Here is a 27,863-nt window from a genome sequence, read left to right on the forward strand (position 1 = left end):
CATAGTTGAGACTTTGCTAAAGTTAAAAAACGACAAAACAATCTCGACAAATGTCGATCATTTTGATTAACACAGATTTAATAGAAATGGTCTACATAAAACGAACATGTATTAAACTCACCAATTTAGGGTAGATTCCGCTTTTTTTCACTGTTGACCGACGACATCTTGGCTTCTTGTCAAGCGTCGAGGCGGATTAAAGGCACGCGAACCGAAACATGGATTTTTCACCCAGTGATACTTAAATTAGTTATAGAGAACAACTAAGATTAAGCTATGCGAAAATCAGAGAAGGCATACCATTTCAACAAACGATGTTTAAACGGAGAAATTAAGAGATGCGTGACTAGAAACTACTGTCGCTTTCGCGCCTAGTTCTCGCGCGTTTAGCTGATTGGCTCATTTATGGTCAGACGGAAGTGCATTAAAAACGCAGGCAACAATATGGCGTTTCCACCACTCGTTTCTGATGTGAAACTTCAAAATGCGCATAAAACAAATTGATTGAAACCATTGCTAATATGTAATGAGAATTAATTCCAAAACAATATATTGAATACTGGATTACTAAAAAAATAGATTGGTTCATTTCAAATACATTACATTATTGTATACAACATTTTAATATGGAAAATAGGGGTCTGCATTAAGGTAAAAATATTTTCCCTCATCTCTAAAGCTAGCTAAATTTTATTGCATAACCAATAACCAATGTCATTTATGCAATTATTTAATAATTTATATGCAATTAGAGACCAAAAAAACCCCACATAAATGACTAGCATTATCTTCAAATATAGTAATATATACATTGTTGTTATACACTATTCTATTGACAATCAGAGAAAATGTAAATGTGTTTACCAATCAAGACATTATATTCATTTTAATTTGTAAACACTACTTTTTAAACTCTGGAAGTGTGAAACTAGCGTAATAAAAATTTGCAATAAGACACCAGGCAGTTATATTAAAAAAGGAGATCACTAATTTAATAAAACAAATGCTGATGAATAAATGACATTTTATTCAATACCATAATAACAGAACTCACAGAAAAATTAATTGGGTCAATATATAACAAGACTTCAGGCCATGTCATGAACACTGTTCAACAGACATTAAAAAAAATTTTTTTTTTTAAAAACAAGCATTACTTAAAGGGGTAAAGTGAAAGAGATGGATGCAAGGTGGGGGAAACAACAACAGAAAAAAATATATATATGTTGACTATTTCGGTGGGTCTGTGTTTATCCCGTACTTCTCTTTGAGAAGTTTCAGCTGCTCCTCCTTTTTCTTTGTGTCCATTTTTTGGAAAGCCTTGGGGGGGGGAACAGAGAAACATTAAACTTTTGTATCACATTCTCATTGCTATTAACATGTCAAAGGAATAGAACAGCTTGGACACTCTGCATAATATTCATCTTTCTATTCCCACGAAGAAAGATATCATAAGTGTTTGAAACAGAAATGAGGATACATAAAGGACAGAATCTTAATCCTCTTTGGTGAACTACTAATTTAAGAATCCTTGAAGCATGATAACATTTTGAAATTCACGCAAAATCAAATTAGTGATTGAAAAGTGTTGGGTAATAACTGATTATGATCATCTAGATTATGCAATCAGATTCCAAAAATCAAATTAGATTATATTACATATTAAAACACTAATAAACAGAATATGTTTACGTTTTTTATTTATTAAATGATTATTTAATATTCTTAAAATGGCAGTAAATTCATTTATTCTCCCCAATTCTTTTTTAACTTTAAAATTTTTCAATCACAAAAGATGTGAGGAATTTCACAGACATTTGGAAAACTGAGAAGCCACACAGCATAAACAAATAGAATGGTGTTAGAATTAGTGTTTTGCTTTGATTGTTTTTGTTTGTTATAATTATTTTTTTTATTTCCTACAATTCATCATTTTATGATTTAATTAAGCTTGTCATAAATTTATGAACGCCCTGCAGTTCTTTCCCAAGTCCTAGTTAAGCAAACCCTGCCGTAATGTAATGTGCAATGCACTTCATTTTGTTGATTTCATTCATGTTTGAAATAATCAATAGGCTACAAGATTATACGATTCAAATCATTATAAACAAGTCAAAAGTAATCAAAAAGTAGTCAGGTTATATTACCTAAAATGTGAAATATAATTTACATGTACATTTCATTACCATCTACAATTAGGGCTGGGTGATAAAAGAATAACGATAATTATCGCGAAATAATTTTCCTCGATAAAACGATAACAGTTAGATAAATGCTCGATATAATGCTTACGCGCTATGCGTAATGCTGCACATGCGTTTTGCAGACCAGGCTTCTGGGTGCCGCATGCGGTGTTGTTGACAGTCACGGTGGCCGACAGGCTGACAGACTTGGAGCGGAGTGGAGCAAGAAAAATGAGCGATAGTGAAGAAAATTCAGCGCTCACGACCAGCTCGGAGGACACAGATATTTTGGCTATTTGCAATCTGACATAAAACAGAGCATAGGGATGTGACGGTGAGGAAATTTTCCCACCGGTTAATCGACGTGTGACAACACCGGTAATACCTGTTTCACCGACGCGGCTTTTAAATCACCAATTCTATCTAACCGAAAGTAACATGCACACGTCAGCTCTGGCTTTCATCGCGCTCTGTGAGGCCCTGAATGAATGATAGTTCGTCCGTAAATGCGCACTCTATGAGGCCATGGGTGCGTCTTAATCATCTCCCTAGTTCAGTAGTAAGGGCACTGATCGGGCATTGACTACTGAACTAGGGAGCTGATTGAGACGGTTCGTCCGTAAATGCGTGCTCTGTGCGGCCGTTCATTAGCTTATTATTTTTAATGAAAAACACAACAACAAAACAAAATGACAAACTCCCTTAAATAGGCGCTTTTACGTTTCACTTTGAAACCAAATCTTCCGCAATCATCTCAGTCAGCTGCTCACTCTCTGATGAATGAAATCTGATTAATGACTCACGGTCGGATCATGCTTTATTAAGCAGACACGTTCAGTTTTTATTTGTATTGTCTGTTCTCTAACTGAACTAAATTATTTTATTACTATAAAAAAATCAAAACAACGGTGGGGTGGTGCCACGGTGGGCAAGTGATGTAACCGGTGTTGAGTCTGAACACCGGCAATCGTAGCAAGCCTAACAGAGCGACATGCACATCTTATCATAGGTTCACCACACGGTAATAAAATTACTCTTCAATTCTTCAATTAGCTTCTTCGAAGTTCTTCCATATAGCATTGAGCCCAACACAGCGGTAAATATACATTAGCCTAATATCAGTTCACGCATAGGCTTATCGCCTTGTTAGTTGTAGAGGGTGACTTACAACAAGCTAACGTTACCAAACTATAATCACTAAAACATCGGACTTATGGAAAAATACATCGGTATCATAATGTTTGGTCTTTGGTGATTTATTAATAACTCAGCATCGCCTGTATTAAAAGAGAAATAAAATAATTTAATCCGATGTTTAAAGTGAATAAAATAGACTTGACAGCCCTTACTGGAGTTCCACAACTAATGAACTTTGTACTCTCTCTCAGGCCACCGCAGTTGTGTGTCGGTGAGGTGTGTGTGTGTGTGTGTGTGGGTGAGGCCAATCCAATGTAACGCAAGAGAGGGGGTACTCAAAATGTTTCTAAACTTAAAACACATTTTTGCCCTTTTGTGTTATTGTTTTACTACTTACACAATTATTTTAATTAAGTATATATAATTACATTATTGATATATAGAGTGTAAAAATGCTGACCACAGTTCCGTTTTTATTGTCAATGTAATTTATTTATAAGGTTTGGCATGCTGAATTCTATTTGTGTTTCTTGACAAACATTATCTTTAAAGCACTTTAACTTTGCATTTGCAGTCAGCAGAGCCAAATTTAAGATTTTACAATAGATATTTATTTCATATATTCTATTTATATTAATAATATTCTACTCTATTAATATTGATTTACCTCAGTTTTGATAAATTGTTCACCTGTTTGGGAAGTGTTTGTCATGTTTTGACAATAAAGGATAGTTTAAAACCACAGTTAACTCTGTTTTTTACATCTTTCACTCAGGAGTCAAAATATGCCTTTAAACGTTAAAGAAATAAAAATTAGACATTTATCGTGCTAATTATCGATATCGACTGATATGGAAAATTATATTGTGATAATTTTTTGGCCCATATCGCTCAGCCCTATCTACAATTTATATCATGTCATTTGTATTCAGTGATGGACAACAATTTGTGTGATTGTGATTGAATCAAAGGCAAAAACAGTTAAACTCACCCTGTTAGCATTATAGTACAATACAACCAAGTATCTGTTGCAGACGTTGAATCCAGAAAGGTGATCACAGGCATTTTTGGCATCAAAGATATCTTCATATACAACATAGGCCGTTCCTCTTGACTCTGGCGTGTTCCCACTGAAAGAACCACAGAACAATAAAATATAAACATGTGATTAATGACACACAATCAGTGTCTGTTAAGGATATGGGCATGTTAATGTAACAAATAAACTGATACTCACACTCTGATTTGACGAATTGGCCCATACTTTCCAAAGATGTCATACATCTCCTCTGCAGTGATCTTGTATGGAAGGTTACGTATATACAATATCCTGTTCACCTCTGGAGGTAAACGAATCTGAAACATGACAGCAAAGAGGAACATTGAGATAGACATACGTAGAAAGATATAGTTTTATATCATTAAAAAACAAACCACGCCACAAATCCTTCCAATGACATTTAAGTATGACGATTTAAGTATTTATAAATTTCCACATGGACGTAACATGGTAAATATTTTAAGCACGTTTCCATATTAAAAGATTGAATTCGAGTCCTAAATATGTCCAATAGCATATACCAAAGCAGGGCATATATTATTTGTATCATACCACCAGCACTAGCGCTTAATTGTTTGTCTTAGAGGTAACCGATCACTTTTATACCAGGAAAACAACAATAACCATCCATCTTGATCGTGCGGATTAGCCATTTGAGGGCCAAACTATCAAAATGACGGTAATTTGAACCAAAGCTGGACTTACATTCGCACGTTTAGCTGCTTGCATCGCCATGGTTGGATCTGTTTAAAGGACACAACACACCAAAACTTTGGGAGAAAAACGCTCTAATAATCTACAATCTGTAGCAGCTAGCACAAGCTATGTAGCTGCGCACTTTGCTTGCAACGTTTGTTCGCGCAGTGCGATGACGTTCTTCCGGGATGGCTGCGGTCAGGCTCCTTTGAGGTGACGTCAAACTGCGATTCTACTCGTGTAACTATAGATACAAGTTGCTCTTTTTGTGCTGCCCGCAAGGAAATGGCACTTCAAAAAAAAATTTTAATTTTGCCATTGTCCTTATACGTAGTTATTCTAGTTATATTTTTGGTCTATTACACACATTTTGGTCTGTTTGGTTTCCATAACGTGAACTAACAAACCAGCAAAAACATTACTACTACTACTTCATTATATTTTATTGCTTCTTACCAAATCACATTCATCGTAGTCAAAAGCCCCTTTTTTATTGTCTTTGCAAGAGCAATAGGCTATATCCAAACGATTTAATCTTCAAAAAACCCCAAAGCTCTTAAGACAGTAAATCTTGATTTATTGTGTTAAAGAATCCAGTAGTATTTTCTCGCGATGTAATTTTTTTGTTAACTATTTTTATCTTTTTTATAGGCATACTGTTTTAAGTCATTGTTCATTCAAGTAGATTTGCATTTGTTCTTTATTTACATACTTTTTGTGATGTCTTGGCAATATAAAAATCGAAATAACTGAGAAAAAATATTATATTAAATATATTTACTACTTAGGTTTTTTAATGTTAATAAACAGCACGGAACAATACATCCAGTTGAGCTGCAAATAAACTATAAAACGTATTGTGTAATTCGAATTCAACACTCTGCTTCCATCTAATGGATCTCTTCTGTTATCACAGTTTATTGTAGTCCAGAATGATATGGGTCATTTCTGTTATGCAGAAATTTCCATTTCCCCATCATGTATTGGGTGAAATAATAAACTTTTTTTAAAAAATGTATTTATTTTTTCTTATATCATAATATCAAAATAATAATGTCCACAGGCACTTCTAACATGAAAAACTGACAATTTGTTAAGAACTATCCCAGGTGTTTCTTGATTTTTTTTTTTACTTTCTCTAATTAAAATGATAGCATTTCATAGATGTTTTTACAGCAATTAAGTATATTGATTTTTAAAAGTTACTCCAAACTGCATAAAAGTTACTCGTATCTGTCCCGACATATATATGGTAAATGCAGGTAATACATTTCAGTATCTACATACATTCAAATCAAACTCTGACATTGAGAAAACATCCCATATACTCTTTTATTAGTTTAAACCACAACACAAGGAGTTAGTGCAGCCATGGCGTCAGGGGCACAATACATGCTACATGTACAAAATAACTTTTAAATTGGAAAAGTTTGCCATTGCATGAATTTGGTGCGGTGCCTACATAGGTAAACATTACAATGACAAAGGTTATGCTTATGTAAAGCTCTTGACACTGGCAGAATGTACTTTCAAATGGAGCACAGAAAGTGCATATTTAGAAATCGTGTCAGTGCTCAAATTGTGCAGTTGGTGCAAATGTCTGGATTTAAAAAGCAATAACGTTAGGGTAAACCTTTAAAACAATCAGTTGGAGTTCTCCTTAAAGAGCAGCATGTAAAAAAAACATATGAATAAATACAGTCTTGGACGCTTCAGCTGTCAAGAACGAGTTGGGAGTTCAAAATCATATTTAAACCTAATGACACAACTCAAAAATGATCTTCATAAATTCATTCCATGTCCGGGTCCCACATTAATCTGCACACTGATATGCAATTCATTTCAGTTGATGACGTTCTGAAGTGCATTCTGAAAATGCACAGCTATTTTTTATGGCATAATATTCTGACCATGAGAATGAATGTAAGGTCTCAGTGGTGGAATTGTTCTCACCGATTACATTCGGCCACATTAAACCCCCCTCACATGTGATGTACATGCTAGACATAGAAGGTGTAGTATACTAGCCTTTTCCCATCAATGCATCACTAATGCACGTCTAGTGCGCCACATTTGAAGATCTTCACAAAACCAGTTAATTATCCATCTAATTCTATTGCACACCTCGAATTTTCTTTTAAATAAGGCTTGTTATCATTCTTTATGCAGGATGCAAATGAGGGAAGTACTCTTAAGGCAAACCTAATGGCATGCAAATAAACTACATTTATATTCACCAACAGTACAAGCACATTTGAAGGGAAAAGTTCGATGGACATGAACTTATCTTTTTGTCCATCCAGATGAGAATTAAGAATCGGTTCGGTTGACATTACGCAGTATATGGTACACATTGTTAGCATCAGTACAATAAATAGTAGCTCGATTTAATACAGCACATCAATGATGCGCAAGCTCCAGTGGATTCAGAAGGTACTTTGCACACTTTTCACATTTTGGCAGTTAATTTCGACAATTTAATATATATGTATATTAATAGTCATATAATTCTATGTGTGCATGGCATGGTCTGTATGTATGTATGCGTTTGCAATGTATTTGTGGGTGTTTGTGTGGGTGCGTATGTGAAATTCGTTAGCAAAGAACATTCTCATGCACACAAGTGTTTCAAACACAGGAAGCGGATTCATTGAAAGGTAGTCCAAGCAACTTTTTTATCAGTGGAAATAGCTGCAAACTGAATGGAACATTAATCATTTGTGCAGTCCCTGGCTCTTTTCCGAGACGCTCATTTTTGCAGGTCACACTGCAGCAGTAATACAATGGACGGGTCACCCTTTGCTGCTTCTTTGAACTCATCCAATGAGATCTGGTCGTCGTTGTTCTTATCCATTTTACTGAAGATTTTGTCGACCCGCTGCTCGGGTGTCAGGCCGTCCTCGTTCATCTTCATCATGATAACAGTCCCCACCATCTTGTAGATTGCCTTGAAATGAGAAAAGCAGAACAATTTAGATTCAAATCTTTCGGAGAGTCAGAGGCACATCGGACTGTGGCAACATGAATCAGTCCCACTTCATTTCCTGTCCACGAGGGGGCGACTCACTCCACATAGAGCTGTGGTTCTCAAACTTTTTGACTCCTAGGCTCCCCATTGTTCACAGCAATTTTTGAAAGCCCTTTTTCTTTTGCAATTGTTTATAATTCTCTGGATAAGGATTAAGAATTATTTTTACCTACAATTTCTAGCTGCTTGGAATAAATAGATATAAAACAATGGTTTTCTCAAACAGCCGGCCTCAGCAAACTTCCAAGGGGGCCTCAAGATGACAAATAAGACAAAACAAGCATTAAAATATAAAAAAAACAAGACATATATTTTAATTCATCCCCTTTTCTTTGAATAACGAGGATTCTTAGTCTTAAAAAACCTGGCTATACACCGATCAGGCATAACATTGTGACCACTGACAGGTGAAGTGAATAACACTGATTATCTCTTCATCACGGCGCTTGTTAGTGGGTGGGATATATTAGGCAGCAAGTGAACATTTTGTCCTCAAAATTGATGTGTTAGAAGCAGGAAAAATGGGCAAGTGTAATGATTTGAGCGAGTTTGACAAGGGCCAAATTGTGATGGCTAGACGACTGGGTCAGAGCATCACCAAAACTGCAGCTCTTGTGGGGTGTTCCCGGTCTGCAGTGGTCAGTATCTATCAAAAGTAGTCCAAGGAAGGAACAGTGGTGAACCGACGACAGGGTCATGGCCTTGCCACAAGGCTCATTGATGCACGGGGGGAGCAAAGGCAGGTCCGATCAAACAGACGAGCTACTGTGGCTCAAAATGCTCAAGAAATGAATGCTGGTTCTGATAGAAAGGTGTTAAAATACCATGGAGACACTACCTTTAAACTTACAGGACTTAAAGGATCTGCTGCTAACATCTTGGTGCCAGATACCACAGCACACCTTCAGGGGTCTAGTGGAGTTCATGCCTTGACGGGTCAGGGCTGTTTTGTCAGCAAAAGGGGGACCAACACAATATTAGGAAGGTGGTCATAATGTTATGCCTGATCGGTGTATGAGATACCCTCATTTTAAAAGTGTTAAAGTGTGAAATGCATTCTCATGGTCGATTTCTAGACTTGGAAATTCATGTAAATTACCACATTAACACATTTTATAATGAATATTAATTTTTCTCGTTATGCCAAGCTCTAAAATATTTTATCCAATAGAAATTGTCCTTATATAATCCTTGGGGTTGACAACCACTGATATAAAATGAAAGATCTTTTTCTTATGTGACTTAAATTTAATTTAGTTTTGATTATCTTTCGTTGCTTTAAGCAAGTAAACAGGAGAACAGACTGAATCGAGTACCTCGATGATCTCAAGCATTTCAACTCGTGTGATTTTGCCATCTCCGTCCAGGTCGTACATGTTAAAGGCCCAGTTGAGTTTCTGTTCGAAGCTGCCTCGTGATGTGATGGACAGGGCACAGATGAACTCTCTGAAGTCGATGGTGCCGTCTCCATTCTTATCGAAGGTTCTGAAAGCGTGCTGAGCAAACTTTGAGGCATCACCATAAGGGAAAAACTGAAAAAAAGGAACAATATTATGATTAATCAATATTGTTTTAATTGATAACTTTCCATCTTGATTAGCCTTTTGAAAAATGCCTTTAAAATAACATGAATTAACATTAACATTAATTTCAAGCTAACCCTTGTGTAAGCTTACTTAATTCTTAAAGGGATAGTTTATGAAAATTATGTCATTAATGACTCATCCTCATGTCGTCCCAAACCGGTAAGACTTTTGTTCATCTTTAAAACACAAATTAAGATATTTTTTATGAAATGTGAGAGCTTTCTGTCCCTCCATAGGCAGCTACACAACTACCACTTTGATGCTATAAAAAAATCATAAAGAGATCGTAAAACTAATCCATATGAATTGAGTGGTTTAGTCCAGTGGTTTTCAAACCTGTCCTGGAGGACCCCCAGCCCTGCACATTTTGTATGTCTCCCATATTTGTCACACCCACTTCAGGTCTTGCAGTCTCTAATAATGAGCTCATGAGTTGAATCAGATGTGTTAGATGAGGGAGACATACCAAATGTGCAGTGCTGGGGGTCCTCCAGGACAGGTTTGAAAACCCCTGGTTTAGTCCACATTTTCTGAAGAGACTTGATCCTTTTACATGATAAACAGATTGAATTTCGGCATTTATTCACATATAAACATTGTCCAGCGAACATAAACAGAAGCTCAACAGAACCGGCTTGACGTGTGAGAACAAACCTCATTGGTTCTTGATGAAGCTCAAACATGCTGCATAACAGACAAGAATGAACTTCATTGTTGTTGCACGTCAAGCAAACATACTAGAGCTTCCGTTTACCAGAACTGATGTGTGCGTTGATGAATGTTTATATGTGAATAAAAGCCTAAATTCAATCTGTTCATCATATAAAACGATTGTGTCTAATTTTGGTAAAATTTAGACAAAATCGCTCAATTCATATGGATTAGTTTTACCATCTCTTTATGAACTTTTTGAAGCGTCAAAGTGGTAGTTGTATAGCTGTCAATGGAGGGACAGAAAACTCTCAGATTTCATCAAAAAGATCTTCATTTGTGTTCCAAAGATGAACAAAAGTCTTACAGGTTGTGAACGACATGAGGGTGAGTAAATTATGGAAGAATTGTAATTTTTGGGTGAACTATTCCTAGTCCCTGAGCTTGAGAAAAGCATATTCCTGAAAGTGTAATTTGGGATCAGTAAAGAAATTAATACTTTTATTCAGCAAAACCACAGTAAATTCATCAAAAGTGACAGTTACAGACATTTAGAATGCTACAGAAATGGCATTTTTTAAATTAATCAAAGAACCCTGGAATAAAAAAAAAATTATGGTTTCCACAAAAATATTAAGCAGCACAACTGTTTTCATATTTAGCATATTATAAGGATTTCTGAAGTATGCGAAAATTTCGAAAAGTTTCTGAAATCATGTGAAAATCATCATACATTTTTAAATATATTCAAATAAAAAACTCATTACTCAAGAAACCCTCCCTCGATCCTCAAACTCCTGCTAATTATGTTTAAGTATGTTTAATTATGTCTAATTACTCCTGTAACCATTACAATGGTTTGAGTCATACCTCACAGACAGATCTGAATTTGTGGCCATGGGTAGCTCAAGGTCCCTTTCACATGCGGTTGGTTGCGGGGTACCTCAGGTCTCAGTTCTAGGACCTCTCTTATTCAATCTCTACATGCTTCCTCTCTGTAAAGTCATCAGTCGCTTGGGAATTTCGTTTCACTGCTACACTGATGATACACAATTATATCGGAAACTTGACACTCATCGTCGTCGTCATCATCATTATCAACACTTTCTGCCTGTCTGGAAGAGATAAGGACGTGGATCAACCACAACTTTCTCCAGCTGAACAGCTCTAAGACAGAAGCCATCCTCATTGGTTCCCCTCATCAGATCAGATCATCCACCATAACCTGTTTTACATTTTCTGGCCAGGACATTCCTCTATCATCCATAGTCACCAATCTCTTTGTTAGGTTTGATCCGCACTTAACCTTTGAGGCCCACATTAAATATCTTTGCAAAACATCTTTTTTTCACCTCAGGAAAATAGCCAGACTCTGTCCCTCACTCACCCTTCATGATGCTGAGAAACTCGTTCATGCCTTTGTCTCCTCGAGACTGGATTATTGTAACACTCTTCTCTTTGGGATTCCTAGCAAGGGCATCCAGAAACTCCAGAAAATACAGAACAGTTCCGCTAGGATCCGGAAGAGAGTGCGTAAATATGAACATATCACATCGATTCTTCAGTCTCTACATTGGCTTCCTATTTCCGCTCAGATCGAGTATAAAGTTTCCCTCCTCACAGATCAGTGCATTCATGGCAATGCTCCCACCTACCTTAAAGAACTCATTACTCCACAGATCTCAGCACGTTCTCCTCGCCCCACAAACACTCATCGGCTCCATCCCCCTATGATTAAGACCCGCACCATTGGGGACAGAGCCTTCTGTGCCGCTGCTCCACGCCTGTGGAATTCCCTCCCTTAACACCTGAGGGCTCCACAAACGACTGATGCTTTTAAAAAGGGACTAAAAACGTACCTGTTTAGAAAGTCTTTCAATGTTTAAATGGTTTTTTAGTGTTTACATTTTTGTGTTAATTTCAGTTGAAACTTAAAGGGTTAGTTCACCCAAAAATGAAAATTCTGTCATTAATTACTTACCCTCATGTCGTTCGACACCCGACACATCTTCGGAACACAAATGAAGATATTTGAGTTGAAATCCGATGGCTCAGAAAGGCCTCTATTGGCACAATGCACTTTACACTCTCAAGACCCTTAAAAGGTACTAAAGACGTCGGTACTAAATCAGCGAGTCGAATCATGATTCGGATCGCGTGTCAAACCGCCAAACTGCTGAAATCACGTGACTTTGGTGATTCAAACGGCTGAATTGACTCACTGATTCATAGCGCTTCGAAGCTTCATGATGCATTATTTTGAAATCGGTCATCACAATATAAGTCGTTATTTAGGTTCATAAAGTTATTGTAGAACCACTGTAGTGAGATGGACTTTGTAACAACATTTGTAGTACCTTTTATGGGTCTTGAGAGTGTACAGTGCATTGTGCCAATGGAGGCCTTTCTGAGCCATCGGATTTCAACTAAAATATCTTCATTTGTGTTCCGAAGATGAACGGAGGTCTTACGGGTGTCGAACGACATGAGGGAAAGTAATTAATGACAGAATTTTCATTTTTGGGTGAACTAACCCTTTAATTCTTATTTGCTCTAACCTCTTTATTTAATTGTTTCCTTCCTTTTGTAGCCCATTGAGATTTTATTTAAAATGTAAAGTGCTTTATAAATAAAATGTATTATTATATTTATAATTATTTCTACATTGTAATAATATTTCACAATATCTTTTTTGTGCTTTCAACCAAATAAATGCAGCCTTGGTGAGCATAAGAGACTCCTTTCATAAAAATCGTTAAACCCTTTAAGACCTAAGGGTATTTTTACAATTAATTTTCCGCCTGGTGTTATTTACTAAAAAAGCTTGTAAAACATCAACCCTGTTGTGCACAGACAATTGACACACCTCTTTTTTTTTCAAGACAAGTTGCACTGTCAGTATATTTGTGTTGCATTGATGTCACCTGAATGTAAAATAAGTTATGGGACCATAAAGACAAATGAAAACATAAAACGGAAATTGAATCACTCAAATATTTATTGAAAACACACACAAATAAATAAAAGCTAAGCATATTTCCTCTGGAAAACAGTTTGTTCAAGTCTTTGGAGTCCTGGAACTCAGGAATAAACATGATAACTTATACAGAACCAAAACTATTTACATTTTTCCAAAAAAAGTCCAGCGCTTTTGGCCTCTTTGGATTTTGGATATTTACTGGTGCCAAGCCTCAAAACAGTTCCTATCAGGAACTTCTCCTCAAACTTTCTCCTCAAACTTTTTCCTCAAACTTTGTCCACAAAACTACTCAAAACTGCAGCGCGTCTCTCTCTCTATCTCCTCAATACTAGCCGTGCGTCTCTACTCCACAATAACAGAGCTGTGGTTCATGCGTAATGACGCACACCAAAGTGGATGACGGATCAGCCAGTCATTGGTCAAACCCTCATCCAAAATGGCAGCTAGCATCGCGCTAGCGGCAAAAATGACGGAAAATGTATAAATTATGGACATCAAGTGGATATATCTTGGATGTAAGCGTTTTGATTTATTGCTGAACAACTCCAAAAAGATGCACATGTTCCAGGCTGGATAGAAAACCTTCTGTAAAGGCTACAAAGACACCAAAGACACCCCCGTGATGGCTAGCTCGTTAGCTTTCTGCTGGAAAAAAACGGTAAGAAAATCGATAAAAGTTTCATGAAATAATATAGATATTTATCGGAGGTGCCGTGTGACGTCGTGGGCGATGCCGTCGGGCTCTGAGGGTTAAAAAAAATCTAGCATTTTTGGACACTAGCAGAAGTCCTTAATTAAGTAAAATTACTTTTTTTTAAACCAGAAGAGTTGAAAATGTGTTGAATCACAGGAATTCCCTAAATACTGTTATTTCTGTTGGTCAGAAATGCTCATCTTTATATTTTCTCCTATAAAAAAACTGCTTCATTTTAGGGATGTGAGGCTTTTCAACTGTCATTTTGTTGCATCAATCTAACACAACAGTAACTTCACAGATTCCACTATGTATGCATGATCTTAGTGGAAGGTGGGTGAGTGTATGTGTGCGTGTGTTATAAGGCCATTAACACCCAGTGCAGTGCCTGTCTCATTGCAGAAGAGGGCTGCAATGCGGACGTGAGCTGTGTAGTCTGTCTGTGCCATTACAACAAGTGCAGCACACAGCTCCTCTTTGAAGGAGGGCATCATTCCCCTTCTAATATTGTTACTCTCTCAGTGACTGACGGTAAAAATTACATTCACCCGTTCCCAATGCAGTCCCAGCCAAAACACTATTTGTCACCTATTGTGCCCAAAAAAAACACTGATTTCCAATCTAATGAGCAACAGGGGGAGATAAAGGGTTTTCATGCTGACGCCAAGATGCCGAGACTCAAATAAAGTGAAGATTTATAGGCCCCACTGACAACAGATATAATATATGGTGTTTTCTAACCCAAAAAGGGAAATGCAGATATATAGGAAGGTCTTTGCGGAAGCAATAGCTGAGAATTGGAATTTTATCACAAGATATTTGAGAAGCCGTAAATGATTTAAATGTTACCTAACCTCACATTTGAGTTATTTGACTGCTAAATATTAAACGATGGAATCACTGGAGTGTGATGGCAGGGCTGAACTAAGCTAATAATAAATTCTGAGCACTTAGGAACAGATGCCATGCTCAAAGACTGGGAAATGAGATTCTCATAGTTTGCACCAAATGAGAGAAAAGAGTGTGTGATTGTGTACCAAATGTGCCCGCAACAGCAAAACTTGAAATCACCTACATTGTGGGGAGCTGCAAATGGTCCTCATGAGGAAAATGGCTTAGTAAACATACTAAATAATGTCTTTATGAAAATATAAATATGCAGAAAGGTTTGTGTGTTTGTTTAGGGTTTGGAAGGGTTATAGAAAATGTCATTAGCTCAGTATAACAAAGTTGAATATTCTATAGAAGCAGCTGAGATGATGTGTTGGAGCTGGTAGATTTCCCAGAATGCACTATTGAGGAAAATATGTTATTTATCTTCTGACTTTATGCTCTTCTTCATCTCTTGGATGACTAGAGCGTCCAAATGTCAACATATAACATCATGATTATGGTAAACGTGTTCTTCTAAGATGCATTTAAGTTTATTTAGCTATGGAAAAAAATATATATATATACAAATGCTAAAATATCATGTAAAACAATACATTATTGAGCATTACCAAACTTGCATGAAACTAATAAAAACTCTCACATTACTGCAAAAAAAAATATTTATCATTTTCTTAATCAGTATTTTGGACTTTCCTTAGTAATACAATTTTTTTTGACACAATAAATGTACTTGAGAAGCAAATTGTGTAAAATATAAAATACTTGTTTTCAGATAATATACTGTGATTTATAATTGTATTATTTAGGCATAAACGTAACAGAGATTATACCTGAAAAAGAAAATAATAATATTTGTCAGTGTGGGAACAAAAAAGCTTAATACTATGGAATTATGCCATTTTACATATTGCATTGCTATTTTGCATATTACATTTCAAATTGAATATTTCTACCCATATTCTTCCATATAATTCAAGATGAATCCTCTGTTAACAAGTCTGTAACCCAAACTAAAATTCTAGCATTGTATCTGATACACTTTGCACTGCACATATAGTTGAACACAAGACACCAACCCACAAACAGCAGTGGTCTCTGATTTCATCCGAACTCAGGCAGCCAAATATCAAACAAAATCAAATGATCGACCACAGTGCCACCCTGTGAAGATGCAGCGTGCTCACATATATCAAAGAGTTCACACACTGTAAAACTCCAGAAAGCAGGAGCCCTCTGGGAAAGTACAGGTCTGGTCATAAGCCCCTGCCAGACTGGCACTGGGTGGAGAAGAGAGAGCTGAGACAGGAAGTAATGCACACTGTGATGTACCCTGCACACATGCAAAATGATTCTCTCATGGGGTTAGCCCTTCTGCTCCATATGGCCTTGCCCTTCACCAAAGTAGAGGAGAGCAAAAGAAAACAAACAAAGTGCAAGTCATGAAGAACTGGAGAGCTGCTGCTGGGCTGCCCGACCCCCTCCATAAGTTCTTCCGTGCGAATCTGGCAGGTTATGAAATGTTTCGTTATGTAAAAAATAGGGTTTTTTTTATAACTATCTAGGGCAAGGCTGTGTGATATTCTCAAATTTCACATTACATTAATATTCTTCTTTTCACTTGGTTTTGGATCCAAGCACAATCCGAATGTAGAAATAGATCTCCACATGTATAAGATCTGTCAGGGGACGTGTTATCACATGGGAATGCCATTCTCTGATGAGTCCATTAAAGTAATTTGCCATAATGCATATATAATCTCATTGTACAGTACTTTAAACTTACTGAACTTAACTAAAATGACAATTCTGCCATCATTTACTCACTCTAATGTCCTTCCAACCCTGTATTATTTTATTTCTTCTGTGACACAAAAGGAGATGTTTAAAAGGCTGCCCAATCTGCTTTTTTTTGTTGGTTTTTTTACATATAAGGAAAGTGGACAATTTATACTATTTTCCAAGTTCCAAAAAGGACCATAAAAGTAAAGGATCCTACAATTTGTGTATACACTAACGTTTAAAAGTTTGACGACAGTAAGGTTTTTTTTTGTAAGAAAATAATACTTTTATTCAGCAAGGGTGCTTTAAATGGAAAAAAAGTTATAAAAAATAAAGAAATGCATAATGTTACAAAATATGACTCTTTCAAATAAAAGCTTTTATTTCTAACTTTCTATTCATCAAATAATTCAATAATTAAGCAGCACAACTGTTTGAACATTGGTATTGTTAATATTAAGAAATCACCAAATCAACATATTAAAATGATTTCTGAAGAATCATGTGACTCTGAATTGCAACACAGGAACGGTAGTGTACACATTGAGCTTGACAGTATAAATCTCCATCTACTTTTGCTGTACAGAACATAGCAGCTCAGAAATGTTCCTAACATCTCCTTTCACAGAAGAAAGAATGAATTATGGAATGACATGAGGAGTAATTGATGATCAAATCTTCATATTTGGGAGAGCGATCCCTTAAATGTATGGATACATATACATACACTATATAGCCAAAAGTATTGGGACACCCCTCCAAATCACTGAATTCAGGTGTTCCAATCACTTCCATGACCGCAGGTATATAAAAAATCAAGCACCTAGGTTTGCAGACGCTACTACAAACATTTGTGAAAGAATGGGTCGCTCTCAGGAGCTCAGAGAATTCAAGCGTGGTACCGAGATGGTTCCATTCGTGAAATTTCCTCACTACTATATATTCCACCGTCAACTGTTAGAGGTATTATAACAAAGTGGAAGCAATTGGGAACTACAACAACTTGCCTGACTGCATTGTGCCGAGTGTAAAGTTTGGTGGAGGGGGGATTATGGTGCCGGGTTGTTTTTCAGGGGTTGGGCTTGGCCCCTTAGTTCCAGTGAAAGGAACTCTTAGTGCTTCAGCATACCAAGACATTTTGGACAATTTCCTGCTCCCAACTTTGTGGGAACAGTTTAGGGATGGCCCCTTCCTGTTCCAACATGACTGCGCTACAGTGCACAAAGCAAGGTCCATAAAGACATGGATGAGTGAGTTTGTTGTGGAGGAACTTGACTGGCCTGAGTCCTGACCTCAACCCCACAGAACACATTTGGGATGAATTAGAGCGTAGACTGCGAGCCAGGCCTTCTCATCCAACATCAGTGCCTGACCTCACAAATGCGCTTTTAGAAGAATGGTCAAAAATTCCCATAAACACACTCCTAAACCTTGTGGAAAGCCTTCCCATAGGAGTTGAAGCTGTTGTAGCTGCAAAGGGTGGGCCAACTCCATTTTAAACCCTACGGATTAAGAATGGGATGTCATTGCATGTGCATGTAAAGGCAGGTGTCCCAAAACTTTTGCCAGTATAGTGTATGTAACACATACATTTAAAACTCTGAAGGACCTTTTTCAAAATAATGACAACTGTAAGACCAGGAGAACAAACTTTCAAAACTGCTCTAGACGAGGGGGGTGAGTCTTAGTGGTTAACGTTCTGGGCTGTTAACTGAAACTGAATTGTGTGTTTGAACTTTGATTCATTAGCTACCACCACTGTATCCATATAAGACAATTAACCCCAAACTGCTCCAGGTTGACTGTCTCTGTAGAAAATAAATTGTGTAAGTCACTTTGAATGAATGGATCTGCTAACGAAATAAATGTAAATGAGTGCGAAGAGCAAAATAGAAGGTGAGAAAGAATCCCGGTGAGAATACAAGGGTGAGAGAGACAGCCTGCCCTTACACAGCTGTTGAATTAAACTGATGTAGGGTGTGAGGCAAACTGCACGACATTTAACAGTGCAAAAGTCATGGATTATCCCTCCAGGTGCAGACTAGGATATGAGAGTACCTGAACCTATTAAATGTGCACAGCAGAATATAATGCCTGAACATGCAGGATAGTAGCCTGACGTCGTCGTACTACGATTTTAGTCAGAATATGAGTCTGATACTGCTACATTGGGCTGTGATTATGAGGCGTGTTTCAACCGAAGCAGGAAATAAAATGCCTCTGCACTCAATTGACCTATCAGTAAACCCCTCCTATCAGTGAGCCAATGGCAGTTGAGTATCAGTTGCACGGCAACCGGAACTTGGACATCTTTAGGTTTCAGCGCCATAGAGAAACATTGGAAAATCCGAAGCTCTCATCGGTTTAATAGTGTTTATGAATGGTAAAATGATGTGCCTGGGGTACTGTAACACTGATTCCAGGAATCCTGAAAGGGTTTTATGGTTGTTATACTTTATATTTCTGTTAGTTTAGATGTTTAGTGGTCTGCATTATCTGTCTTACTAAGGAGGACTCCTATTTGATGGGTATTATCGTCCACAGGTAGTGAAAGGGAGAGCTCACGTTAGCAGTTTATCGGAGTTGTTTTGCAGTTTATTAGCACCCCCGAAAAGGCATATGGTCTGTATATGTTTGTTAACTGTGTGTGTTTTTATATCATTTGCTGTGTTAATGATAATGCAACTGAAAGAGAGAGTTTGTGAATGAGACATTAATGCGCACTTCTTATGCTGTGAAAAACGATGTAATAAACTTCATAAACCATCAGTAAAGTTTGACCATCAATCGGAGGGGGTACGCTACATTCTGTGTCCAAAAACATCTTGGGATAAGGGTTTCACGCTGACAGCTGTCTGTTTGTTTGTCCGAGTTAGCAACAGTAACTAGGGGGGGCTTACCGATAGGTCAATTGGATAGACCTACAACCAATCAGAGCAACAGAATAAGTTGAGCAACGCATAATTGTCAACAGAACTCAACTGCACGCACGCTGGAAGAAGTAGGAGAAGATGAGTGTAAACTGTCTTTGCCGGTGTTGTAAAAATAATTTAAGGATACGCAGGTACTTACCAACACGATCATAATTTTTGAGAGAAATAGTAAAGATGAGTGTATTTACGAACATGTTCTCCATGTAGTAAACAAATTCAACCCAAGCGCTCTTTGGTGACGTGGATGATTACATTACTGTTGATCATCTGATTGGTCTGAACAGCTCTGGTTCGAGCATAGTTGCTCCACAACGGATCAAGTCGGATCAGACCGAACTTCCCGACCTCAAATGTTGTGGGTGGGGCTAAGTTCGGCTGGCATCCAGGCTAGCACAAACAACAGCTTTTTTCCTTCTTTAGATTTTTTATACAAAATTGTGTCAATTTTATTATCTAACATTTGACTATTGGTCATAACAAGAAAACAATTAGCGACTCTGTATTGGCCAGAATTTTAATATCTTCGACTAATCAACCTCACTAATTGACTACTTCAACCATCATGAATGCATCAGTGTGTTCCCAATGAACGTGGCATTGCTACATACCACTAGTTGACTTACAGGAACAGAAGACAGCACTACAGGGTATAAGTGTTCTCTGCAAGAAATACAGATTCAGATTCTTCTGTTTGCCATCAGGCATGCACCAAAAGCACATTCCTATGTCACATGCCAGCTGTCCTCACTATCATCACACATATAAACCTCCACGATGAGCAACGGAGAGAGACAGCTGTTGAGGGCTCAGCATGCAGTTCAAATGAACTGGCTTCTACAGCAGGTCTGACCTCAGTGGTGATAATACTAACTGGGTGGATGGTAATGCCTGTGCTGGAAGACTGCCATATCTCAACAATACACACGTACGGTACATACAGTACCGAAACACTGCATACTGGTCAACATAATCAGACACTTAACCATAAGAAACAGCTGCTAGATTGTGGCAGCACTCATTTTGTATTTCATAATCAATGAGTTCTGTCTATTTATTTGAGCTGATTAATTCTTCATCAGAATACCTTTTATAGATACCTGCAATGTGCACTCTCTCTCAAACCCTTTGCTAATGACTATCCCGAGTTGGTTACTATAAGTCAGATATAAGGGCCCTATAAAAAGGAATTAGACCCTGGTAAAACATTTTTTTCACTTTTGCGGCCAAAACAGCCCTGACCCGTCCAGGCATGGACTCCACTAGACCCCTGAAGGTGTGCTGTGGTATCTGGCACCAAGATGTTAGCAGTAGATTTCTTTACCTGGGGTTAAAAGCAGTCTTTAGAACGACGATAACCCAAAATTAAAGGATTGGTTCACTTTTAAATAAACTTTTGCTTATAATTTACTCACCCCCATGTCATCCAAGATGTTCATGTCTTTCTTTCTGCAGTCAAAAAGAAATTAAGGTTTTGGATGAAAACATTCCAGGGTTTTTCTCCATATAATGGACTTCAATGGGCTCCAAATGGTTCAAGGTCCAAATTACAGTTTCAGTACAGCTACAAAGGGCTTTAAACGATACCAAACAATACCAGACGATGAATAAGGGTCTTATCTAGCGAAACGATAAGTTTCTGCGAGAAACCGAGCAGTATTTATGCTATTATTTTACCTCTTAACAGACAAACGTGATCGTCTCTGAGCTCCACCATAACTTCCGCTAAGTGAGGTCAAAATACGAGCATGGTCATAGATTTATACGTAGATTCCTCATTAGCGCCTGCACGGATCAGTAGAATGAGGCATCTACGATCGATATATCTATGACCACGTTCGTATTTTGACCTCACTTAGCGGAAGTTATGGCGGAGTTTTTCAAGTTTAGGTTTTTCATCAACATTTTCAATCAACAATTGAATGTTCATAGTTTTAGTTTTGACAATTAACACTGGTTTGTTGGCATTGTGTTGTCAAGTTTGCGTATACTACCCCCTGCCTGCCTTGGGTTGGATAGACAGGAAGTCCAGGCCCAAACTCACGTCATTGGTTGATGTGTCAGACCATAACGTTTTGAAAGCACCACAGTGTTTTCTTCAGGACAAAGACAGCTCAAGAATGGCTTATTTATTGTTGTCATTACACAAATTAAATTGAAAAAAAAGAATCCTAAAACATAGCAAGCTGTCAGCACACTAAAATACTCAGAAAAGTTATTTTGTCTCTAAATGTATCCTTTTTCAAGTATCATCCCTCGAAATATTCAAGCTAAAACAAAGACCTAAAACAAAAACTGACAAAAAAGAAACACACTTCTCCTTTTAAGATGAAAAATTATACACTTTATCACAGAATATTTTACTTCACAGCGAAATAAATGTACCAAGAAAATGAATTACACATCACTGGTTCTCATCCACTCCTCTGTACGAGAACATTTTAAAAGCCTTTTTCATTCGTTACAGCAAAGTGCTTCTCTTCAAGCGCATGAATCATGAATAAACAATGTCCTATAATTTATGCAACCTTGCCTTTCCACCCAACATACACACGTTAATTCACGACAGGCCAAGGAAAGCGTTCAGAAGGTGAATGCCACAAAGACATGATGTCATCCTCCTGTGGAGAAAATGAGTGAAGTTAAATAACTCTCTCATTCAGCAAAAGACAGTGCGCCATCTGTACTACGTTTAAATTAGCATGATAACGAGCATCGCTAAGCTCAGATATGGATTATGTAAACTAATGGTGGCATGTTGTTCTGGGTTTGGGCTGTTTTTACACTTGAGTTGGAACTAAAAAAAACAAACAAATCAGAACAACTGTATACCTATTGAATTGCTAATCATTGTCTAGTTTAATGACATGCTTTGGCAATAAATGCCACATTAACATAGGGATATTTAATGGAAATTATCTAATAAACAGTTTGCGTTTCTCCTAAGATGACATCTTTTTTTCTTTGCTGTCTATTAATTTTTTAGGTTTGGTTCTCGAAGCCAAGTTTGAATTGCCTGGGGAGGTTGCAATGTCATGCGAGTCATGGTACAGATTATCATATTACAGATTTGGATTTTCTCAGTTTGGTGTAGCTGCACTGTAATTCTTGATGTGATTAGTGTGCTTGATGTGTGCAAGTGGTGCAACTATGAGAATTACATTGTCAATGGCCAAAAGATCCACTGTGACCTCCAAAGCAACACAGTCATTGGGTTGCCTGAACGACTTGTTCGACTCTTTAGTCTTAAGGAAGTCCTGAATAATTAGGCTGGCAGTTAGACAGAGTGCAATGAATCATTCTAATATGCTGATTTTGTGCTCAAGAGAGACTTCTAAGGGGCTGTTTACGTGACACTGTTTTCAAATAAAACCGTAAAAACTTTTTATGCGTTTTTGCTGTTCATTTACACGACAACGGCGTATTGGGGGCCTAAAAATGCAAAGTTTAAACTGCAACTTTCGAGAACCGTTATCGTCTTTGTGTACACAAAACAAAATTTGAATTTGTGAAAACGGTGATGTCATGAGCATGCGTTTTACGTGTTTAGTCTACAATATAGGTGTGGGACCCCAAGCGATCCCATTGGTTCAAACTGCTTTTAATAGGTACTCTCTTTAAGCGCCTGATTATGAAGTTTGTTATGATAAATGCTGTTTCAACTATATTATAATGACCATTTATGTCTGTATTAGTTAGCTTATATACTAGCAGCATACAGATAAGCGATTAGCCTGATAGCTTAGTTTATACACACATTCGCACTTACCCTACATATATTCTCCATCATCTTTAATGTAACTAAATGTTAAATGTCCAAATATTTCAGTTAGAAAGAAAACAAATGCACGAAAAATACAAAAACAAGTGAAAACGAATTCACTTAATAGGCTATTATTATTATTATTATTACACTGTAAAAAAAAAAATTCCCATTAAATTCACGGTAAAAAAACGGCAGCTGTGGTTGCCAGAACTTTACTGTAAAAAATACGGCAGTAACGTTTTAGGTTTCACGGGACAGCGTCATATAATTTAAAGGTTTATATGTAATAATTACGGTTAAAAAACTTTTATTTTACAGTTCAAAACCATATCATTTAAAGGTTTATATTGTAATAATTACGTGTACACTATAAAAATTTGCGGTAAAAACCCTATTTCATTAACTGTTCATTCTGCTATGCACCTTTGATACTGACAAGCACCAATCACAGTGGAGATGAGAATCACGTGATGAATCAATGCTCATCACAAGAGGACAATACTAATATATAGAAGGTGCACAGTCATTCACACAAACACTAAACACCATCATGGTAACACAAATGAAATTTTAAAAATGCAATAAACATTAATTTAACAACATTATATGTAACATAAAACCCTAATGTACATAATTGATTAGAACAAACTAAGACGAAACAGTTATTTCAACGAAAATACATCAAATGCAAAGTGTCACGCAGGGAATTCTGTGAATGTCAATTTACGGGTTTTCACTGTAAATTACACAATGACTGGTTCTTTTTCACTTCCAAAAACTGTAAATTTAACAGTATTTTACTGTAAATTAAATGTAAGGTTAGTCACCATATATAGTACGGAAACTTTCTGTTAACTAATTAACTGTTTTTCACCGTAGCATTTTTACAGTCTTTTACCGTTAAAATCACGATGATTTTTTACAGTATATTATTATTATTATTTATTAACAGTTAATCAAGTGTAAGAAATTAAGTTTTATTATGCAGTAATGTGTTTTTGTACGCATTGTATAGTAAGCTACGCATATTTTAAATTAATATCATTCATATATACTTAGGATGATCATTTACTGAAAGTTTGGGGAGACCCGATTTCGAGGGAGGACCCGATTTGTCATGACACCGGTCCAGAGACACATTTGACACATTTGAAACATCTTTAAACCAGCAACAAGGTTGATTTAAAAAAATTATCTGGCAACTTATCGTGACAGACATGGTGTATAGACGTATAGAAAAGCGCAATTCATACTTCAGAATTAACTATGTATATCAAGTGACATTGCTAACTGCTGGCCTGGCATGCAAAATAAAGATCTGTGTGAAAGGGGATCGTTCTAATAACACTGTCAACTGTACAAAGAAAAAAACATTTTCATTTTTAGTACATCGTTGTAGTGTAAACTGCTTAATATTTCTGTGGAAACAGTGATACATTTTTTAGGCTTCTTCGATGAATAGAAGATCAAAAGAACGGCATTTATTTGAAATAGAAATTTTGTCATGTTTTGATTAATTTAAGGTGTCCTTGCTGAATAATGTCACTGCTTTCCCCCTCACCATTTTATCGCAATCAGAATACAGAAAGAAAATGCACCAAATTCCAAAACAAAATTGCATTCTTTGCTTGCCTTTCGCCTCAGCGATTTTACTTTCAGATGCAAAAAGCACTATAAAATCCATCATTATCAGTGAGTTGCAAACTAGAACATTTGATTATATAGCTAGCCAGTACAAACTAACCTCTCATTGTTGAGATTTTTCCCATTTGTATGATGCATTGCATCAAATCGGCTACAGATAGCCCTTAGGCCTCTGTAGTGCAAAGCCTTTCAACAAGCAGATAATAGGGTCTCAAAGGAGCAGGACTAGGTTAAGGTAATGTCCTAAGAAGGAGGGTTAGCACCACAAACAGAGCTGACTTCACTAACACGGGTCATGGATAATCACCCTCCCCTCTGCACTACTGATTGAATTATATGGGCAATGTGCCCAAGGGATAATTGAGCTTGGCTGGCACAACCCTTCCATTACTACAACAGCCCCCAATAGCATTATGTAAACACTTTTTATTCCTAACCGCTCACTTCGGATCAGATTCTGAATGGGAAGAAAAAACAAACCATTTATTTATTTCCATGAACGGCCAAGGTTGATTTAAAGGCTAATGCAGATGCAGTGCTGCTGCAATGCAATTTCCTTAATTTTCTGGAAATGACAGATTTGCTGACACTTCAGAGAACTGCTTTTCTTTTCAGTGCAATCAGACTTGATTTAAAACTGAGGGCTCAATAAGGTCGGCATTTGTAATGAGAGTTGAATCAATACACAGCCCAATAGTTCAGCTTCAGTGAACTTTCACAAATAAAATCAAGAATACAATCAAGCAAATTCATGCTAATACTATTTAAGTTGTTGCTTCCTTACATTGTGTTGACTGTTTATTAGGGGTGTAACAATACACTCATGTCACGATTCAATACATGATACTGATCTCACGATAGTTTAAACAAAGCTAAAATAAAGTCATTTGATATACAGTTAACAAAAAGTATTGTTCATTAAAATGCTAAATTTGGAATGGGGCTTGAATACAATGAAAGAAAGAACATACATACATAATTTGATAATTTGCTTAGCTAAAAAAAATACATAGTTATGTTAAAAACATATGCTTTGACTCTACATACATTTTAAAAATATATATATTTTATTTTTATAATAATTAACAAACATGGGAGCTCAAATGTGTGGGTTTCTGGGTTTACCATATTTGACGTGCCACTACCATAGTATCTGATGCAAAATTTTAACTATGCACAATCAGTGTTGGGAGTAACGCGTTACAAAAGTAATGCATTACAGTAACATATTACGCAGTAGTGTAAGGCATTACTAATCAATTTTCAGTAATATTTTACTCGGTACATGTTCAGTAACGCTTGCGTTACAACACACTTTCAGCGCAAAATGTAATTGTAAAAAAAAAACAGGACAAAAAAACAAACAAAAAACAGCAAGACCGCGAGACATTAACGAATGAAAAATGCACGTAAGTTATAACCTGTTCGTGGTCAGTCAATAGCCGCGTGTGGTGTCCAAATTTGTAAGTAAAGAAGGCTTAAAGGCTCATTTCAAAGAATAGCACAACGCAGAGCACGCTGAATATAAACACCTCCCCAAACGGACGAGGCGCGCACGCGCAGTCAGCGGAGGCTCGCGCTACAGAGCCAAACGAAATATAAACAAGGCTTAATGAATGAAGATGGCAGAAGAAGACTGTACATTCGCGAGATGGATGTATGCGCATTACTTCGAGTTTGTCAGATCTAAGGACAAGAAGAACATAATAGTCAAATGCAAATGCAGTCAAATGCAACCTTTGTCTAGAACCAAAATAACTATCGACGTCCCGAAATAGCACTAGCAATTTAAAAAAAACATCTCTTGCACCTTGTGCATGACGGTTTTGTGTTGTGCAGTGAACATCTTAAATTCAAAGAGAATAAAATACTGACAACAATAAGAAAAGAACAAATGTGCAACTTGTCATGGAATTAGAGTTTACATAGCCTACAGTTCTGTTGTGTCTAAGATAGACCCAAGCTATTCCCAGACTTGGATCGTTTGTGATTCTGTCGGTCATCCTTTCTTGCATTGTCATGAGCCTTCACTTTGCAAATTATATGCTATATTGTTACAGTCATTATGCTACATCATATCGCTTTCTACTGGATGTAAAATGCTCTGTAGTACATTATGTAATTTTAGAATGTTAAAGGGGTGGTAAACCACGATTTCACTATTCTAACTTTAGCTAGCGTGTAATGTTGCTGCTTGAGCATAAACAACATCTGCAAAGTTACAACGTTCAAAGTTTAAAGCAAAGGGAGATATTTGCTTTTAAAGAAATCAGTTTCTAAGAACTACAACAAACGGCCAGTAGGCGATTACAGACATTCCTCCAGGGTTGGTGACATCAACAGGCTCAATATTTACATAAACCCCTCCTCCGAGAATATTAAATAAGGGGGGGTGAGGCCATTTTGTATCGTGGCGCTGTTGTGGTATAGTTAGGCTGGAGTGGTGTTGCCGCGATGCAGAGGAAACGCTGTTATTTTCATCCGGATTGCAGGTCTGGGGTACTTGCTTTGTTCAGCCTTCCTTGTGGGACGGGGGTGCGTTTCAGAGCGTTTAACATACAAAATGTTATATGCACGTGTGTTTGAGACGGAGGGAAACAGGCGCGCGCGGGGCTCCCGCAGCACATCTCACGGAGGAAAACTTCCACCGTCTTCGCGAGTTCAATGCCGGATTTGAACAACGTCAGCTGCGTAAGACAAACACTGCAAGTGCGTGGATGCACGACACGCGTGCTGCACATTTCACGGAGGACAACTTCCACCATCTTCGCGAGTTCAATGCAGGATATGCACAACGGCTTGTCCTGAAAGCTGGATTTACAAACAGAAGCTGTT

At 37.2% G+C, this 27,863-nt stretch overlaps 2 protein-coding genes across 4 annotated transcripts in view; both read right to left on the bottom strand.

The window, feature by feature from the left end:
- Positions 1-1,004: 1,004 nt before the first annotated feature.
- Positions 1,005-5,250, bottom strand: sf3b6 (splicing factor 3b, subunit 6). Its single transcript, XM_079832145.1, has 4 exons — positions 5,086-5,250; positions 4,558-4,676; positions 4,312-4,450; positions 1,005-1,320 (listed from the first exon to the last, which is right to left on the bottom strand). Exons 1-4 carry the CDS (start codon positions 5,113-5,115, stop codon positions 1,231-1,233), a joined length of 378 nt encoding a protein of 125 aa, XP_079688271.1. The 5' UTR covers positions 5,116-5,250; the 3' UTR covers positions 1,005-1,230.
- An 857-nt stretch (positions 5,251-6,107) lies between these two features.
- Positions 6,108-27,863, bottom strand: part of vsnl1a (visinin-like 1a) — a 36,293-nt gene continuing 14,537 nt past the window's right edge. For 2 of the 3 annotated variants that reach the window (XM_079831711.1, XM_079831709.1), the window contains 2 exons: positions 9,421-9,636; positions 6,390-8,023 (listed from right to left, as the gene is read on the bottom strand). In XM_079831711.1, coding sequence (XP_079687837.1) covers positions 7,826-8,023; positions 9,421-9,636 — 414 coding nt within the window. In that variant the 3' untranslated portion in view covers positions 6,390-7,825. Of the gene's footprint in view, positions 8,024-9,420; positions 9,637-27,863 lie in introns of all 3 variants that reach the window. The other variant, XM_079831710.1, reaches the window with a different exon arrangement.

This window comes from Gobio gobio (genome assembly GCF_949357685.1).
Source record: "Gobio gobio genome assembly, chromosome: 12".
Classification (NCBI taxonomy): Eukaryota; Metazoa; Chordata; class Actinopteri; order Cypriniformes; family Gobionidae; genus Gobio; species Gobio gobio.

What these genes read in the sequence shown, in the direction of transcription:
- sf3b6 (XM_079832145.1), bottom strand. Translation starts at nt 5,115, where the DNA reads ATGGCGATGCAAGCAGCTAAACGTGCGAAT. An exon ending in AAGCAGCTAAACGTGCGAAT is followed by an intron (nt 4,677 to 5,085) that starts GTAAGTCCAGCT and finishes GTCATGTTTCAG; the next exon opens with ATTCGTTTACCTCCAGAGGT. An exon ending in CCAATTCGTCAAATCAGAGT is followed by an intron (nt 4,451 to 4,557) that starts GTGAGTATCAGT and finishes TGGTTCTTTCAG; the next exon opens with TGGGAACACGCCAGAGTCAA.